The following is a 20177-nucleotide window of genomic DNA, read 5'->3' on the forward strand; positions in this document are numbered from 1 at the left end:
GCTCTTTATCTTAAGATCACATCTCAGTTATGAAAATAAGTTAGTAGTACATACTTTCATTTTCAGACATAAATATTCTTATATAGGTTCCTAAAGCTTGTTTGCTTTCTTCAATATTACTTCAAAGTTCTGTTTCTGCTTGTTTGAACTGGATTGTTTTGAAATGTGTATAAAACTAATCAATACATTTGAGCTATTTGTATTAGATAAGAAGTAGAAACAAAAGCAAAACCAAAGGTGATATAGCGCATGGAGGTTTCTATGCTGTCAGTAGGAATTAAGCTCAACTTGAAGGAATTAAGCTCAAGGAATCTTAACTTTTTGTTTTGTTAACTCAGGACCTGACGTTTTGAAATTTGAAATGCATTTATGTAAATAAAACTTACCAGCAAATAAATACAGGTGAACAAACATCCGATGGCTTTGAAAAACTTACCTCCCTTTTTTGATTAGCTTTGATTATCTTGGTAGAAATGAATTTGCAAGTCAGATATTACAGATCCATTCATCCTGGTATTACCACTGTTATTCTGACATAGGCTTTTAATAGGTAGCATAGATAGAATTTTCTCACTGGATTTCCCTAACCACAAAAATCCTCTCCCATCTCTTCTTACATGTCCTATCTATCCCATAAATGCATCTTCATTGTCTCATTGCAAAGTTTATTGCTTCTTAATATTCAATGCTGTATTGTAGTATTCATTGATTTTAAATTTTTTTTAATGCTTGGGTTAAATGCTGCTGACCTTCCATGATGATCATGCTTTTGTAATAGGAAGAATGAATCTTCCAGTATAAGGATTTCATACTATAATTTCCATATAATATATTAATCCATAACCATATAATGTGTAGGTTTTTATACAAGACTTCTGTCTTTAAAAACATGCTTCAGTATGTTCAGATGAGTGACTTTGACTTTCTCCCTTTATGAATGTAGGAAGCCATTTTGAAGAGAGATTTGAAGGAAAGATCACATATGTACCTCCCCAATCCTTGAGGACATCAGAAGAGGCCCTGTCACAGGTGCCCCTTCCAACTGAAATTGGTGAGTAACTACTACTTCTAGGGTCTTTCTCTGCAGTGAAACCATTGATCTTTGGAGCTAGTGGTTGTCCAGATTTGGGGAGTCCAAATATGACAGTCCTACCAAAGAGGGATACTCATTTTCAAGGATTTGATAAAGAACGATAAAACTTTTCCTTGCTATTATAATTTCTATACTATAATTTACTATAATTTCTATGTTACCATTATATGTAACTTTGTGGGAAGAATTGGTAAGCTGTTTGTGTGTACTGACAGATTCTTAACATAATTCCCTTGGTCCCATTTTTGTCCAAGCATAAAAATAGCAGAAATTTCAGAGGCATTGCCAAACTCGAACATTATTTAATACTCTGACTTTGTATCTCAGGTGAGAACACCAACATTTTGTGAAATTTAATATCACAATGCACACACACACACACACACACACACACACACACACATCATTAATGTAATCTCTTTCATAGGTAAAACTTTTCCAGGGCCATTTTTTTTCTTTATAAATTTCTGCTTCTGTTGTGATTTACTTTGAAAGAATATAAAAGATAAATTTCACAACTGCAGAACATGGATAAATTATAATCTACTGTAGGAGATATGGTCTCCTGAAAAATTTCCAGAAACTACAACTGCTATAAAATTAAGTAATTTGTAAATGACTGTTGTGAGCATGCCAATTATAAAAGAGTCATGCTGGTTATTGATTCATTTCTGGGGTTAATTTAAAAACAGAACTTTACCTTTTAAGGCTATGGACAAGTAGACAGATCTGAAGGCATTGAATGAATGCCTTTTTCAAACAAACCTGCTTATTAAATAATATCTTAATCAGATATCTGCTCCGTTCCTAGCCTTAGGCAGGTAGGTGGAGAAGATATCTGTAGTATGGCACCAAATTCTGGAATTTCCTTCTTCAACTGGTGCCTAGGTTAGTGTGTTTACACCCCTCGGAGAAGGTTATGAAGTTCTCAATAATATTTTGTTGCTTTTAAATGCATATTTATTCATTTATCAAAAGCAGTTTATCTTTTTCATCCAGAAAGACTTTCAGAGTAACGTACATGTACCTGGTAAAACAGAACACAATAAAAAAAGGAAAAGGAATGGGAGAAAAAAAATCAGAAGGAGGGGAAGAACAATAAATTCAGTTACAGATAGTCCTCTACCTATAACATTTGGTTTAGTGACCATTCGAAGTTGCAATGGCACTGAAAAAGGTTACTTTTGACCATTTTTCACACGTATGACTGTTGCAGCATTCGCATGGTTATGTGATTTACATTTGGATGCTTGACAACTAGTTCACATTTATGACAGTTGAAGGGTCCCGGAGTCATGTAATCCCCTTTTGCAACCTTCTGATAAGCAAACTCAATGGGGAAGCCAGATTCACTTAACAACCATGTTACTCACTTAAAAGCTGCAATGATTCAGTTAACAAATGTGGCAAGAAAAGTCATAAAAATGAGGCAAAGCTCACTTAACAAATTTTTCACTTAGCAACATACATTTTTGGCTCAACTGTGATCATAAGTCGAGCATTATTTGATTATACACATTATTACTGCAGCAAGGATAACATTTGCCCAGAACTGGAAAGAGGCAGTTATACCAAATGAAGAAGAAGTAATAAACAAAAGCTTTCTATGCGCTGAAATGGACAAGTTAACTCTAGAAATGAAAAACAAAGATGAATTGGCATACTATGCAATTTGGGACAAATTCTATCATTGGTGGGAGCAGAAAGGAAGGTCTTAAGTTGGGAAAGGAGTGGTTGAAAGGGTAGATGACTGGATGAGATGAAAAGAAGACGAATGATGTTAGAAATGTATTGTATGAATGAACAAATGTATATATGTGTATAGTTGAATAATTGTTTATAAGAATATATGCGATATTGACCCAAAATCATGTCAAACTGACTTCACTATGTTCAATGTTTTTAATTGTTTTGTTTAATTAAATGATTAACAAAAAAAGTCGAGGACTGCCTGCACTAATATTGCATAAATAGTCTATATTATGACTATGAGTCTGCTCCTCTGTATAAATTATATGTTAATGTATAATTTTTATTTATAAGGTTTTAAAAAATCTTTACTTTGCTAGATCTTTGAGATGTAAGGTATAAAGAGATGTAAGGTATAAAGAGGTTAAACTGATCACCGTTCCCTTGACATTGCTACCTTGAAAGCTATAAATCAATGTTTTTCAAACTTGGCAACATTAAGATGTGGGCATACTGGCTGGGGAATTCTGGGAGTTGGAATCTTCATGTCCTAAAGCTGTAATGTTGAAACACACTGTTCTAAATGGTGACTATGGACACCTTATAAACTATCTCCTCTTGTATTGCTATCTTGCATGCTGTGTTCAACATGAGATTCTGGTTTGGAATCCCAACTACAGGAAGAACAAGTGGAGAGAGAGCTAAAAGTCAGGATCTTTTCAATGTGATATGAACACTCTGCCATGTCTTTCCTATGCCCTGGCACTAAGTCTCTTGGTTCTTTAGATAAATTGAGGAAATATTGCATTCTTATCACCAGATACATCATTATTATACTATTTTTGGAGCAGTGTTGGCTCATTTTTCCTTCCCAACTAGTGAAGGGAAAGTCCAAAGCAGTTTTATTTATTTATTTTATTTGGTTTGTCAGTTGCTTACAAGATAATAGGTATAAGTAAAAACATAGTTAGGAAAACATGGATACATATAAGAAAAATAAAAGAAACAATAGGACAGGGATGGTAGGCACCTTGGTGCGCTTATGCATGCCCCCTATAGACCTCTTAGGAAAGGGGTGAGGTCAATAGTAGAAAGTCTAAGGTTAAAGTTTTGGGGGTTTGTGGAAGAAACCACAGAGTCAGGTAGAGTATTCCAGACATTGACCACTCTGTTGCTGAAGTCATATTTCCTACAATCAAGTTTGGTGCGATGAACCTAGAGTGTGTATCTATTGTTTGCTCTTGTATTGTTATGGTTGAAGCTGAAGTATTCATTGACTGGTAGGACATTGCAATGTATGATTTTATATACTATACTTAGATTGGACCGAAGGCGGCGTAGTTCTTGGTTTTCTAGGTCTAGAATTTTGAGTTTGGTAGCATAAGGTATTCCACAATGAGTAGAGGAGTGGAGAACTCTTCTTGTGAAATATTTCTGGACTTTCTCAACTGTGTTAATATCAGATACGTAATGTGGGTTCTAGACTGATGAGCTGAATTCGAGTATTGGTCTAGCAAATGTTTTGTATGCTCTAGTTAGTAGTGTAATATTACCAGAGAAAAAGCTACGTAAGATTAGGTTAACAACTCTTAATGCCTTTTTGGCGATGTAGTTACAGTGGGCTCTAGCACTTTGATCATTAGAGATGAGTACTCCAAGATCCTTGACAGAGTTTGGATCATGAACAAGGTCTTGACTATTCAGCCTGTATTTTATTTTCTGATTTTTTTTGCCAATATGTAAGACAGAGCACTTATTTGTTGAGATTTGAAGTTGCCATTTGTTTGACCATTCTCATACATAGTCGAGGTCTTTTTGAAGGATAGCAGTATTGTCTGTGGTGTTGAATAGCTTTACATCGTCAGCGAAGAGAACACAGTTGCTCTTAATATGATCACAGAGGTCATTTATGTAGAGTATGAAGAGAGTTGGTCCTAGAACACTACCTTTGGGGACACCACTATTGACAGGTACAGAATTTGATAGGATGCTTCCAATTTTGACCATTTGTTGTCTGTTTGACAGGAATACTTCTATCCAGTTATGCAGGTATCCAGAGATACCATAAGATTTTAGTTTTAGGAGTAGTTTGTCATGTACCACTGAATCAAAGGCTTTACAGAAGTCTATGTAGATTGCGTCTATTGCTTGGCCCGGATCGAATTGAGTAGTCCATATGTTTTTGCAGTGTAAAAGTTGCTGATTGTAGGATAGTTTTTTTCTGAAACCAAATTGTTTATTAGAGAGTAGGTTGTTTGTCTCTAAGTGGTGGATAATGTATTGGTTAATAATTGATTCCATGACTTTACAGGTGACGCAGCATAAAGAGATTGGACTATAATTTTCAACTAGGCTGGGGTCTCCCTTTTTGAAAATGGGGATGACCATGCTTGTGACCATAGTTTTGGCAAGGAGCTGGTCCTGAAAGATTTTTCGAAGATTATGCTTAGAGGTTCAGCTATGGCAGTGGATAGCTTTTTTAAGAAGTAGGCACATATTCTATCCGGTCCAATAGATAGAGATGGTTTTAGATTGTGTAGTGCTTTTTCAACATTGTCCACTGTAAAATCGATATGTATTAGATCATTGTAGTTGTTGGTGGTATGACTAGGAAATACTGGGCATGATCCATTGCTGTTTACAAATACCGAGCCAAAGAATGTGTTAAAGAGGTTGGCTTTAAACGTCTTTGTAAATAACTGTATATAGGCATAGCAACATTTTTGCACATTGATTGATGTCACCTTTATGTAGCTATTTATAGCAGCTACTCTGTTAACTGTTTAAAATTCTGGATGACAAAAAAACAGCATAATGCTAACTCATTCCTATAGCTATGATCTGAGGAAGAGCGATATACAGTATTGTTAAGATTCCTGGCCTGAACCCATGATTAACCAGTTATGTGTAGCTATCTTTCTTGTACAGCTCATGGCAGCACACACTGATCTCAGGGACATATCTTTCCTTAATGAGTTCTTTTCTTCATTCATCTAAAATAAAATTTACATTTAAAGTTTATTTACCAAAAGGAAGAATGCTTCTGCAATAATTACTTGTGAATGGAAGGGGTTGTTTCTCATTCACTGACGAACAGAACAATAGGCCACTGAAAGCTAGTGAATAAACATGATATAAATAATTGAGCCTCGTCAAGTAAAAGCATTTAGCCAAACCTGTATGAGCTCAGAAGTCAAGTACGATCTGTTTAGCTGCTTTAACACTTGGATGGGTACTACTTGAGAGTTCCAGGGCTATAGGTTACAGATGCAAATTGAAAAAAAAAAAAAACCAGAAGACGACAATGGAAAAACATGTCTATAATGTAGCTAAAGAAATGTTGAATGATAGCACTGAAATTGTCTTTACTTTTACAAAATACAGACCAAAGTACATGCTGCTAGAAGTGAATATATCAGCAGAAGGTAAAATTAATGCAATCAAGCGACTGAAAAATGCCCTCATTTGATTGTCCTTCATGCCTCTGTAATGCACATATTTACACATATTCATTTAGGAGGACTTTGCTATTCTGGGGAGTGGGGAGGTCCTTGGTTAAAGAGAGCCTCCATTGGAGCACTTTACCCCTGTGCATGAGTGGTATCAAGAAGGAAGACAAAAAGACTAGAGATCCTAAGCATACTTATTTAGAAATAGCTCTTAGACTTATAAACCGCTTCACAGTGCTTTACAGCCCTCTCTTAAGCAGTTTACAGAGTCAGCTTATTGCCCCCAACAATCTGGGTCCTCATTTTACTGACCTCAGAAGGATGGAAGGCCAAGTCAGCCTTGACCTGGTCAGATCGAACTGCTGGCAGTGAACAGTGAGTTAACCTGCAAAACTGCATTCTAACCACTGTGTCACCAATGCTCTTTAGGAATAGGTTCCTCTGAATCCAAAGGAATTTACTACAGCATAAGAGCAGGTTTCCTGGGTTTCCTTGTATTTGGAACTCAATGTAAAGACTCTAGTTACTGTAGCTCATTTCTTCTTGCATACAAAAGGTTAAGACAACTCAATATTTAGAATAAATTCCCTAATTTCAATCTCAGTTTACATGGAGTAAGGGGTGAAAAAGAGGGAAACAACAAACAACAACACTGGCTAATAATAGCAGTTATTACATACATGATGAATGTTAGATCAAGTATGCAAAGTATGAAAAAGGAGGTTGTTTTTTTAATTGTAGGAAATCAGTCATTTTTAGCATTTGCCATTAATTTTGGTGTAGATTTTTTTTTACTGTAATTGTGGAAATCTAGAAAAGCAATAAAAATATAACCTTCAGCTTCCACTCTCAAAACAGTTCCATATTACCCTTCTCCAACCTTCAAAAAAGTAGGAAAGCATCCTAAAAAAGAATATTTAGTTGAGTCCAATTCTGGAGATTACCCCATTGCCCACTTCAGGGATTTCTTTTTTTTTTTTTGCTTCCCAGTCTGGTCTATAACCCTGGAATTTCCTGGGTAATTTCCCATCAAGTGCTATTCAGATTCAACACTACTTTGTTTATTATTATTATTGTTATTATTATTATTATTATTATTGTTGTTGTTGTTGTTGTTGTTGTTGTTGTTCTTGTTCTTGTTCTTGTTCTTGTTCTTGTTGTTGGCTGGGTGGTGGTGGAGGAGGAGAAGGAGATAATCAAAGTTATCCAGAAAACTCTGGCAATAGCAACTGCCAGAGTTGTGGCAGTTTTCATCCATACTGTAATGTTTGGAAATTATGACAGTTGCAGTCCCAGCACATCCGGAGGGCATCTGAGTAGGGACAGACCTGTGTACTAACCATTTTGCCTGAATTTGCATGTAAAGAAACATTGAACAGATGGAACATTTCTTTAGACCAGGGGTTAGGGGTTAGGTTAGGTTAGATTAGTCCTCATGGACCACCAAACTCATAATTTTAGATCCCAGGGACCACTAACCAGTTCTGTGGGCATGGCCTAATTTGTGGGTGTGGCTTGGTGGTCATGTGACTGGCTGGGCATGGCTTGTATGTAAATATTATAAATATTTATATAAATATTGCATTTTTTTATAAAAAAGAGCAACTTTTACCCAAAATCAGGCAAAGCAGGCAGATTCAGTTGCTCACAGAATCACAGATTCATTCAGAGATCTATCTATCTGCCATTGGCTAGCTCAGTCTGTCACATAAAATTTGCTTGTAAGCAAACTCATAAAATTAACTCACAACACACCATGCATGTAAATATTGAATTTTTTATTTAAAAAAGAGCAACTTTTACCCAAAATCAGGCAAAGCAGGCAGATTCAGTTGCTCACAGAATCATTCAGTGATCTATCTATCAGCCATCGGCTAGCTCTTAAATTTGCTTGCCGTGAGTCTGCACTGAATTTGCTTGCAAGCAAACCTTCAGTCCTAAGGGAGGTTCAGCTGTGCTGAGCCGAAGATCTAAAGACTAGCTAGAAAGCAAGAAATCCAATCATTTCCTGCTTCCTAGCTAATCTAAATCTCCCGGCATAGTAGAACAGATGATGGTTGGAAAAAGGAAAAATAGCAATTTAGTAGGCAAGTTTACCGGGTAAGGAGTGAGGGGGAGGGGAGGGTTCCTGCGGGCCATGTGGGCGGCGCAGCCTTATGTTCCTGCGCAGCCTGGATTTATTGCTTTGTAGGGGTGCTCTGGGGGTGAGATTTCTCTGTGGCCCACCAAAATTTTCACCCGGCCCACTGGTTGGTGATCACTGCTTTAGACAACAGAGAGCTTCCATTCAAGATTAGAATTACCAACTTTGATCCAACTATTTACAAAGTCTGCACCACTATTACTATTAATGTACTCATCACTCCTTATCACCCACCCCTTCCCACTTGTGATTGTATGACTGTAACTTTGTCGCTTGTATCCTTACGATTTATACTGACTGTTTCCTAGTATGATTTGATTGCTTATTGTACCCTATGACTATCATTAAGTGTCATACCTTATGATTCTTGACTCTTGACAAATGTATCTTTTCTTTTTATGTTCACTGAGAGTATTTACACTAAGACAACTTCCTTGTGTGTCCAATCACACTTGGCCAATAAAGTGTTCTATTCTATTTTATTCTTTTTATACAGTGTCAAAAAAGAGGAATTGCATTGCTAATCAAGGAAATACTTTCATGCAACTTGCACATGCAAATTTGCAAGTATAAATACATTCAGAAATAGTTACTAATTTTAATGAAACACCTTACCAAGAAGTGTCTGTTCAGCCCAGTGCGTAGAGAGCAGTACTACAAGATGAAGCAACTATATTCTGCTATTGAACAACAGGTACAAGCAGGGCTTTCTGATCAATAAATCAATAAATAGGCCTCCTCTTAGAGCTAAGTAAAAGGTAAAAACCACTGACTAATAGCTGGAGCATGAGCCAAAAAATAAGAATTTGCCTGCAAGAACCTGAAATTAGAGAAACAGGCCTTGCTTGTCCTGAACGTAATGATCCATCTTATCCCATGAACGATACAATATTTATTATATTTACAATTCTAGTGGGAAAGAAATAGTAATTGTTGATGATATTGAATCTTGAATTTTGCCAATATATTGCATGTTCTCCCTCTTGAATGGATATCTTTTCAATCTCTTTTAACAGTTTTTTCTGCTCTGCAATAGTGCTATAGGACTATTTGATGAATTTTAAATAGTATTCTCCATTTTAGTGTTCTTAGTATATTCTTAAATGCATGTTAGAAGGCGCATTTCATTAATTTGTACATAAAAGTAAGAGTGCCCATGGTAGTCGGGACAAGGTACATGATGGTGGCCATAATGCTTAATTTTAAACCTCTCCTTGCAAATTTTCCTGCTTCAAAGAATGTGAATCTTCACCACTACATTCTACTGGCAATCTTTTTTCCATCGCTTGATATATTTTGGCTTATCCTTTATTTTGTGTTCCCTCCCTCCTTCTCTGATAGTTCAGTTTAATTTATCAAAGCACACGTCAAAAGTGAGGCTATTTTTAGTAGATTTTTTTTAAAAAACCAGGAAGTAACAGATTAAAAGCAAAAGCAGCAATTTTGAGACTTTCACACCGCCACCATTTTCCCTCCCCAAACTATCAGGAGCAGTTTGAAAGTAATTGTGATTGTTATCACATCTGTTGGCTTAAAGTGCTAAGAACAAGGAACAATTTTTTTGTCTGGCATCAACAAAAATCCCCACGGTCATACTCTAAACAAAAGGAAGGACAGAATGAAAGAAAGAACCAGTAGCCTGCATCCTGTGCAGAAGAGAAAGGGGAACTGATAAAACTCTGGTCAGTGTCATCCCTCCTGATAAAATGTGTGCTACTGAGGTGGAGCTGAAAAGTTGTCGAGCAGCATTTTATAGGAATGCTTTATAGGACCTGAAGCTTACGAACCAGGACAAAGAGTGGGGAGGAATAGTTCCCTCCAATGAAGAAAGAGCATGTCTCAAAAATGAAAGCTAATTTTGTAGTAGTTTCAAATATTCTGAAGATGAGCTGGTAATAGGTCAGCGTAGTTCTCCAACACTGAGGTTATAGGATTTCTATTCTTAAACTTAGCCAGAATTCTTATATGGAGATTCCTTTTGATTTATGTGTTTGGATAAGAATTGCTTGATGGGCTGGAGAAGTGATTAATAGAGAGGCAAAATAGGGATGTGTAACACTTTGGATTCCAAAGGAAAATCTGGAGAGAGAGGCTGTGTGCATGCAGCTTCTGTCAACAATTCAAAGGAAAGGTCCTGGGATTATGCTACAGCTGAGGAGGGTTGTCCTCATTTAGCAATCGTTATTGGGACTGGCAACTTGGTTGTTAAGCAAAGTGGTCACTAAGTAAAATTGCAAATGTGTTTATGATTTTACTTCAGCTTTCTTTAGCTTTACAGAACTGTGGAGGTTGTAAATGTGAAGATTGATTGCAAAGTTACCTTTTCATCATTGTTATATCTGGTAACAATTATTAAACAAGGCAGTTGTTAAACAAGGATGACCTGTAATTGTTTTGAGAAATTGTTTATAGATGCTACATAAGGATCCCAGCGCTCCTCACCCCTTGGAATCCAAAATATTACACTGCCTGAAAGCATATTTTATTCACTTTCACAGGTTTACTCCATTTTTGTTTTAAAATCCATGTTTCTTATTGTAAGAGTCAAGAACAGAGGTGGTATTCAGCAGGTTCTGACCAGTTCTGGAGAACCGGCAGTGGAAATTTTGAGTAGTTCGGAGAACTGGCAAATACCACCTTGGACTGGAGATTTGCACACCAAGCTATGCCCACAGAACCGGTATATAAAAATTTGAATCCCACCACTGGTCAAGAAAATTGTTGTAAAAAGCAGCCAAAATTTCCCAGTTTCCCAATGTAGTCTTTCTTGTAATGTAATCTTTCCACCGATGTCAGAATCTCACAGAAATTCACAATGGAACAAAGAGAAATCAAGAATATTCCTATTCAGAGTATTAACATTATGTGAAAGAAAGTACAACTTCTTGAAGGCCAATTTCAATGACAATTTCTAGCTTTTTAAAATCTATCCATCTACATTTTGGATGAGTCTTAAAATTCCTTCTTTTGTTTATTTTTGTGCCAATTTTGATAATACTGAAAACATTTCTGAGTAATCATGCATGGACTTCTTCTGTTTTCTGTGTTTCTACTAATTCATTCATTCATTTATTATGTTTATTTCTTGCCTTTTCTCCAAAAGAAATCTAAGAACATTTGCATGAGACTCTTCATTTTGTCCACACAATAGCAGCCCTGCGTGCTAGATTGGAGCGACTGATTCAAAGTCACTCTGTGACTTCCTTGGTTAAGGGAAGACTTAGGGGTCATACCTTAATGACTGCACCACACTGGTTTTCAGACCTCCTATCTTATTTCCACCCCCTCTCCATCCTGTGAGTCAGAGTGAAAGCAGAAGCTGGTGAATATTACATAGGGTGAAGCCAAGCAGAGCCAGAAGAGCTATTTAAAACTTATCTTGGTTTTGCAGTTCTCCTTGTCTTTTAAGCAGCCCCTTTTGCTCTGATTAAGATCTTGTGATATAAAGGAATTTCCTAAAGGGGAAAACCTAGTGAATTGTTGACCTGTAATATTGGTGATTGCATTTTTTTATAATAACACGGGAATCAGAATAGAGCTGGAAGGGTCCTTGGAGGCCTTCTAGTCCAACCCCTGCTCAAGCAGGAGACCCTATTCAATTTGAGACAAGTGGCTTCCCTGTCTCTTCTTAAAAACCTCTAGTGATAAACACACACAACCTCTGAAGGCAAACTGTTCCACTTGCTAATTAGTGTTGTGAGGTTTCTCCTTAATTCAGGCTGCTTCTCTTCTTGATTAGTTTCCATCCATTGTTTCTTGTCTTGCCTTCTGGTGCTTTGGAAAATAAGTTGACTCTCTTCTTTGTGGCAGCCCCTCAAATACCGGAATATTGCTGTCATGTCATCCCAGTCCTTTCCTCTAGACTAGTCATGCCCAGTTCTGCAACCGTTGTTCATATGTTTTAGTCTCCAGGCCTTTAATCATCTTAGTTGTTCTTCTCTGCACTTTTTCCAAAGTCTCAACATCTTTTTTGTAATGTGGTAGCCAAAACTGGATACAGTATTCCAGGTATGGTCTTAGTAAGACTTTATAAAGTGGTACTAATGCTTTACGTGATATTGATTCTATGCCTTTGTTTATACAACCAAGGGTTGTATTAGCTTTTTGGGTTTCTCCAGCATACTCCTCTCAACTACAAACCATGAAACAGTAAAAGAGAATTGTGATTGTAGCAGTGGAAGGAAAATATACAGTATTTTTCCTGAAAATTTACTCGATTGTTAATTCTGAACTTTTTAAAGATAATCTGTCAGAAGGGATTCAGCCAAATTCTGGATTTAAGGATGAAGCACTGTTCATTCAGTTAGCAATTGAAGCATTGTTAGCAAAAAAAAACCCGTTTCCCTTTATGGCTGATGTCTACTTTTGATTCACAATATAGTTTTATAGCCTGAAGCAAAAATGAATGACAGATTATGAGAATACTAATGTGAGCAACAAGCAGAATTTTTACAACAATGACATTTCCAGTCTGTATACCTCCCAGGGAGATTTTATTTTACATAAAAATAGAGGGAAACAGTTTTTTATGTACCACTAAAATATCTATAAAGTATGCAGAGAAATCTTGCAGATATTTTACATTTCATGGTCTGAGATTTTCTTTTCCTTTTTTCACTGTCTTGGAATTTTTGGATGTCTTTAGGTCTATATATTTCTCCAGGTAAATATATATCTAATGAACACTACAGTAATCCATGAAAGTTTATGTTGCATAAAAAATGAAGACAAATTAATTTTTCTTTCCTTTCAGTGCAATAAAGTGCACTGCCTTATGCCACTGCTTCATTAGCTGAACTGGTTGCTGGGTATAATTCAAGATGGTGGTTATTAAGACCTTCATTCTTGAGGGACACCTTGTTTCTGAATGTTTCTACTTGTTAGGTAAGGTCAGGTTGAGTTGGCATGCTTTGGGTCCCACTGACATTTTCTAGAACCCAGAAAGCACCCCTTTTTTGATGTAGTGCCCTCTAGAATGACATTGCCCCAGGAGACACATATAATTCCCATCCCAATGACATTCAATAAACTATTAAAACTTGGTTGTTCTCACAGCCTTGGGATAGGATGGTTGTGGAATTGCTATGGTTTTGATTCTTTTGGTATTGAACTAACTTCCAGGTTGGTTGTGGTTTCTTCTAATTGTTTTTTTTTCTCTTTTAATCATAAGTTGCCCAGGGTTGTTAAGGCATTGGGTGGACTCCAAATCAAATGAAATAAAAAATAAACATGTAATAATAAAGTATTCTGAATCTCCTAACAATTACAGCCATTCCTGGATTAAGTTATCATGAGCGAGAAGAAAAAAAGCTTTTCTTCCATATCACACAATTTATATGCATTCTATCATGTCTCTCATCTTAACTGTTTTTTCAGCTGAAAAATCTCTCCATAAGACTTTTCTTATGGGGTTCTACTCTTACTTTGATTATTTGTGTAGCCCCTTTTCTCCATCTTTTCCAATTATGTATATAGCACCATTTTTAAGGACAATGATTAATACTGTATACAGTGTGGACTTCAAAGAGTAATTATCCTAGACATTACAATGTTGGCCATTTTATATTCCTTGAAATTTGTCAGTGCAAAAGATTGGGCATCCGTTAGAATCTTGAGATGCTCTTGTTCAGGTACTGTTTATTCCAGTCTTTTACATGTCTTAATTATTTTGACAGACATCGGGTTGTAGAAAGAAGTTAATGGAAAAGATCAAAAGGTATTATATAAGTGATGTCTGGTAGTTTTCTAGAGAATTTTGTTTATGCAGTAAAATACATTTTCTTTTTCTCGTAATTTTTGAACAAGGGTGTTCAGCCTGTGAATAAACCCTTTATCCTTTTGCATGGTAATTGCTATATATTGCCTGTGTTATGACAGCAAGAAATATGACAGCTTAATCTGCCCTGATAGGTTTGTAAACTCTTCACACTCCACGACTGAAGAAGGCAGCTTTTGAAAGAGCTGAGGCACTTTAAGGACATCAGCTTCACCAGCAGGGTGTAAACTCTTGGATGCATATTTAGGAATCCAAATAAGCAGCTGCGTTCATTCTTAGAAGTGTTGAACAGGTCTGAAAAATCCATGAGGAAGCTTATTCATTGTAGGAATTTTCTTATTACAAATTATGATTGCCACCCCTAAATCTCAAGTCTTCCCTGACTTGACATTCTCCAAACACTTTCTCAGGTCGATACAAGGAACGGCTGTGGAGTTTGAGAGTAAGGGGGACTATTACATTAGTGAGCTTTGGTGCGGGAAAGCTTGGTGCAAGGTATATGATTTAGTAGAAATAGAAAACTTATGAGAGGTATCCCAAATGGCAAGAAATCCAACTGCTTGCCCAGAATGTTAGAAATTAATGTTTGGATTATATGTATAGACATTACATGTGTAGAAAAAGCATGAGAAAGATTTGATTTCTATCTCAAATACCATTTCTCTTGTGAACTTGCTAAACCACCAAGTCTCATCCTCTATCACTCATTTATCATATGACCATAGTAATCCAGACTTTTTTAATGCTAGAGCTTTTGGTCACCTGCCCAGAGATGATACAGAAAGAAGAAATGAATAGGGTTTTTTTTAATTCCATACATGACAGATATTACTATAGAGGGAAGTAAGATTGTTACTTGACTTTGATCTGAAATTCTTTCCTCCCCTCTTCCTTTTAAAATGAAAGTAAGTGATTAAAGGAGGGTTATAGTTTTGGGATTTTGGTTTAGTCTCAGAGAATTGAAGGTTCAAATTCACTCTCAGTCACAGAAACTCCTTGAATGGCTGGGCCACTCACTCTCTTTGAGCCCAGCCTACCTCACAAGATTATTGTTGTGGGGAAAAAAATGGAAGGAGAAAGTGCTATGTATACTGTTAGGAATGATAGTCACCTAACAGTTGGGTTGGCAATATATAAACCAGGATAGTCATTTGATACTGTTGTATCTATAAGAGAATGTTGTAATTGTGATTGGCTGAGGTTCCTCCAACGGCCATAAGATGGAGCCAGAAACCTGGTTTGTTCTTTTTTGCACTTTCTTTGCTTTCCTTTTGCTTTTTGCCTGATCACCATTCTGCTTGAATTGCTGTGAGTCTTGCAACTATTTGCAAGCTCCATTTACTGAACTTTGTTTATGATACTGGTAAAGAAAAGGACTTCATTTTTGGATTATCCCTGGACTGATTATTTTGAATACTAACTGCTTTAACTGCGTATGATTTGGACTGTTTGTTGGACTTTGTTTACCCGTTTACAGGAAGTAAAACTTACATTTTACTATTCAGTGTATCTGTGTCCTGGTTGTGTGTTATTCATCACCACTCTCACTATGTTTCCCTGAGTGCACTCATTCTCCTAATGGGGAATACCTCAACATATACTATCCTAAACTCTTTGACAAAAGGCAAATTTAAATCTAACAAATAAATACAATTTCTTACAAAAGGAACAAAGATATAATAGTAAATGAAAAGTATGTGTTAATTTAAAAAGCAAAAAAAATTAGCAAGTTATGCTATCATAAAATAGGACCAGTTTTTGGGAGAGAAATTTATATACATTATTTATATAAATGTGCCCTTTCAAAGCTGTTTGTGGAGTCATTTTTGCACCAGCATTTGCACTTTTTAAATTTTTATGATGCTGCTTGTAACTTGAAAGGTACACAGAGTAATACATGCTGCTTATGCTCAATTCCTCCCATTAATATTAATGAATAATCACTACAAGCTCGAAAATGAACGCAAAAAACATATGATCAATCATATGTACATTTTTTTGTGCATATTTCTGTTTTGCCTTTTTCTCCTTAATTTGAAAACTGATGCAACAAAGGCTCAGGAAAGTGAGAAAAGGAATACAAGTGTTTTTGTATTTTAACATTTGGGAAATATTGGTGAAAACATATTGTAATTTGTTGTATCAGTTTCAAAAGCAATAGCTTCCTTCAGCTTGCTAATTGAGAGTTCTGGGAATTGAAGATCTAACACATCCAGAGCTGGGAAGGCTGAACCATAAGTAAAAAAAGATATGCAAAAAACTGGTTGTAAGTCATTTATTCTTACTAGACTTATTATAGAAAGTTCTTAATGTTGAGAGATTTGTTGCTGTTACGTAAGTTTTAATCCCTTGTGCCAGTGATTGAAAGCTAGCATTGAATGCTAGATCCATGAGCTTCAACTCTTCTGTTTTCTTCTTAGGGCTTTAGGTATCCCTAGCAAACTTTGACACATCCCAAACATCAGCCATGGCATCTCGCATTGGTTTACGGATGCAGCTTATGCGAGAGCAAGTACAACAGGAGGAACAACGGGAGCGTCTGCAGCAGCAGCAAGTGATGCAGTACATGCAACAACAGCAACAAATGCCAATGGCTTCAACCCCAGCCATCAACACACCAGTTCATTTCCAATCACCACCATCTGTCCCAGGAGAAGTCTTAAAGGTACAGTTGCATGAATAAAACTTTGTTTAATGGAGAATGAGGGAGACAAATAGAATATCTGTTAAAACTATTACGTTGCAAGAAATGGCTGGCTGGCTGGCTTGTTTATTGTTTATTTATTTATTAAATTTATATGCCTCCATCTCACTATTGAGTCTTGGTGGCTTCCAATATATCAACTGGAAAAATACATTGAAAAGTCAGCAAGTCCCTTCATTTGAATTAAGCAATTGTATATATTTAAATGGAGAAAGAGGGAGACAATCTATGTAGAATTTTTCTTTCAAATGGTTTTGCCTTAGTATTCAAAGTTGCTCAGAAAAACACATGTCATTAGCTACTGATAAGCAATATTTTTCCAACTGAGGTATTGGATTCCTGTAGTTTTTCCAGAAGCATCCTACCAAATTTATCCCTTGCTCTAGTTTTGTAAAAAGTTTGAAGTGGTTTCATCATTATAATGCCAATTTATTATTAATTCTCTATGTACAATTGACTTTATTTAGTCAATGATTTAGTCCAGTAACTTTTTATATATAATGAGATTTATTCTTCAAAAGCAAGTGAATTCCTTTAGTTTAGTTTGGCTTATTATTATACCAGTGGTTCTTGACTTATGACTGTAATTGGGTTTGTAATTACAGTTATAAATCATTGCAGTTATAAGTCAAGACTAAATCTTAGATTTACAATCCTTTTTTACAACAGTTGTTTTTTTAAAAACATATTTTTATTAATTCTTTTTTTCACATCGTAAAACATTATGGTATCAACAACGTTCTTGGCATCTATACAAGATTTTGATTTAAATGTCATAATACATTATATTGCGTTTATCTACTATTAAATAATATATTTAGCTATAATTACTATTCTTGTTTCTTTATATAGTTTACAAAATTTTATTTTACTTTCTTAAGGGTTGTTTCAATTAACATTTTTGTCTCACTTCTTAGTTCTGTTTGTTAGCCATTTATACCAATTCTTCCAAATTGTAAAGAATTCAGAGTCATCTTTTTCTTTCAATTTCATTGTTAGCATATTCATCTCAGCACTTTCTGTTACTTTGTGTATTATTAGTTCTTCATTGGGGGTATTTGGTGTTTTTCATATCTGCGCAAAGGCTATTCTGGCGGCTGTTATAATATGTAACACTAGATATTTTACTTCTTTCGGTAGTCTTTCTTTAATGAGTCCTAATAGGAAGGATTCCGGTCTGAGCTCAGTCTGATAGCCAGTGATCTCTTTTAACCAATTTTTAATTTGAATCCAGTATGTCTTGGCCTTGGGGCACATCCACCACCTGTGATAAAATGCACCATCAACTTTTTTGCACTTCCAACATTTAGGACTCTAATTGGAGTAGCTTTTTGCCAATCTTGTTGGGGCTAAATGCCATCTATAAAACATTTTATATGTTTTCTTTATATGCTGCAGATACCGTTAATGTATAATTTATATTCCATATTTTTTCCCATTCCTCTAATTCTATAGTGTATCCAATATTCTGTGCCCATGCAATCATTGTACTTTTGACTATTTCCTCTTCCATTTTAACATCTAATAAATATTTATATATTTTAGTTATAAGCCCTTGTTCTGGTCCCATTAATATTTTATCTAATTGGTTCTGCCCTTTGTCAAATCCAAAATCTTTTGAGTCTTTTTTATATTTATTTTGAATTTGCAAATATGGACACCAATCAATTATAATTCCATTTTCCTTCAGTTCTTGGTTTGATTTTAATTTCCCTTGACTATCTAATAGTTCTTCATAGCTTACCATTTTCTGTAGGTCTAAATCTGTTTGGATGTATTATGGCTTCCATAGTTGACAGCCATTGTGGGATTTCTGTATAGTGTTTACCTTTGATTTTTTTCCAAATTGTAATCAATGAACCTCTTATTAGGTGTTAATTGAAATAGGTATGTATATTACTTTTATTTTCCCACAAAAATGCATGCCAACCTATCAAGAGGTCATGTCCTTCAAATGTTAAGATTCTCTTGTCTCTTAATTTAATCCAATCCTTAATTCAACTCAACACCGCTGCCTGGTAATAAAGCTCCCATTCTGGTAGTCCAAGACCACCTCTGCTCCTATTATCTTGTAATAGTTTCATTTTAATACATGGCCGCTTGCCCGACCAGACAAACTTGGATGTCATTTTATTTAGTTCTATAAAAAAAGATTTCCCTAATTTAATTGGAATCATTTGGAATAGATATATTAGTTTTGGTAAGGTATTCAACGTTGCAATTTTTCCTAATATAGACAGTTTCAATTTGGCCCATAATTCCAATTCTTTTCTGATTTGCTTAATCAGTTTAACATAATTGTCCTCTTTTAATGTTGAACATCTGGGTGATATCCAAATTCCCAGGTATTTCACCTTTTTTACTATTTGCAGTCCCATTGTGTTTTCTAATTCTAGTTTCTGTTTTGTTGTACACTTTTTGACTATCATCTTAGTTTTACTTTTATTTATTTTAAATCCTGCTGCTTCCCCAAATTTTTCTATTTGTTGCAACCATATTGGTCCCGAATTCATTGGATCTTCCACTATAAATACCAAATCATCAGCAAATGCCTGAACTTTATATTCCTCATTTCTAATCTTAATTCCATAAATTTCTGGGTTTTGTTTGGTTGCAGCTAGCAACACTTCTAAAGACAAGATAAATAACATAGGCGATAATGGACACCCTTGTCTCACTCCTTTTGCAATTTCAAAATCTTCAGTACCATCTCCATTTAATGGCTTTTTGATTTGAGTATATTTCTTGTAGTGTTTTTTCTATATTAGTGCCAAAATTCAGCTTTTTAATTTGATATAGCATAAATTTCCAATTAAGATTGTCAAATGCTTTTTGTGCATCTAAAAAAATTAAAGCTGTCTGTTTTTCTGGGTGAGCTTCATAGTATTCAATCGAATTTAGTACTGTCTTAATATTGTTTTTAATTTGTCTATTTGGCAGGAAACCATTCTGGTCTGTGTGTATAAGTTCACTCTAAATTGGTTTCATTCTTTCTGCTAATCTTGTCATAAATATCTTATAATCCGTATTTAGCAATGAGATTGGCCTATAGTTCGCAATTAGTTGTTGATCAGTGCCTTCTTTTGCAATTAAGGAGATGTATGCCTCGGACCAGGACCTCGGAAGCCTAGCTTGCGTTAATGTCTCATTATATAGTTCCAGTAATATTTGTTCAAATATTTCAGCTAAATTTTTATATAGTTCACCTGGTAGACCATCCGGGCCTGGTGTTTTATTATTTTTTTTGTTTTTGTATCGCCTTTTGTAATTCTGTTAATGTTATTTCTTTATTAAGTACTTCTCTGTTTTCTGAGATTGGGCTC

At 35.5% G+C, this 20177-nt stretch overlaps 1 protein-coding gene across 2 annotated transcripts in view; it reads left to right on the forward strand.

The window, feature by feature from the left end:
* Positions 1–20177, forward strand: part of TFEB (transcription factor EB) — an 87624-nt gene that overhangs the window by 48321 nt on the left and 19126 nt on the right. For both annotated transcript variants that reach the window (XM_026719948.2, XM_026719947.2), the window contains exons 2-3: positions 944–1051; positions 16571–16815. In XM_026719948.2, the coding sequence (XP_026575733.1) occupies positions 16618–16815 (198 nt within the window). In that variant the 5' untranslated portion in view covers positions 944–1051; positions 16571–16617. The remainder of the gene's footprint in view (positions 1–943; positions 1052–16570; positions 16816–20177) is intronic.

This window comes from Pseudonaja textilis, chromosome 3 (genome assembly GCF_049901715.1).
Source record: "Pseudonaja textilis isolate UNSWEBS1 chromosome 3, rPseTex1.2, whole genome shotgun sequence".
NCBI classification, from domain to species: domain Eukaryota; kingdom Metazoa; phylum Chordata; class Lepidosauria; order Squamata; family Elapidae; genus Pseudonaja; species Pseudonaja textilis.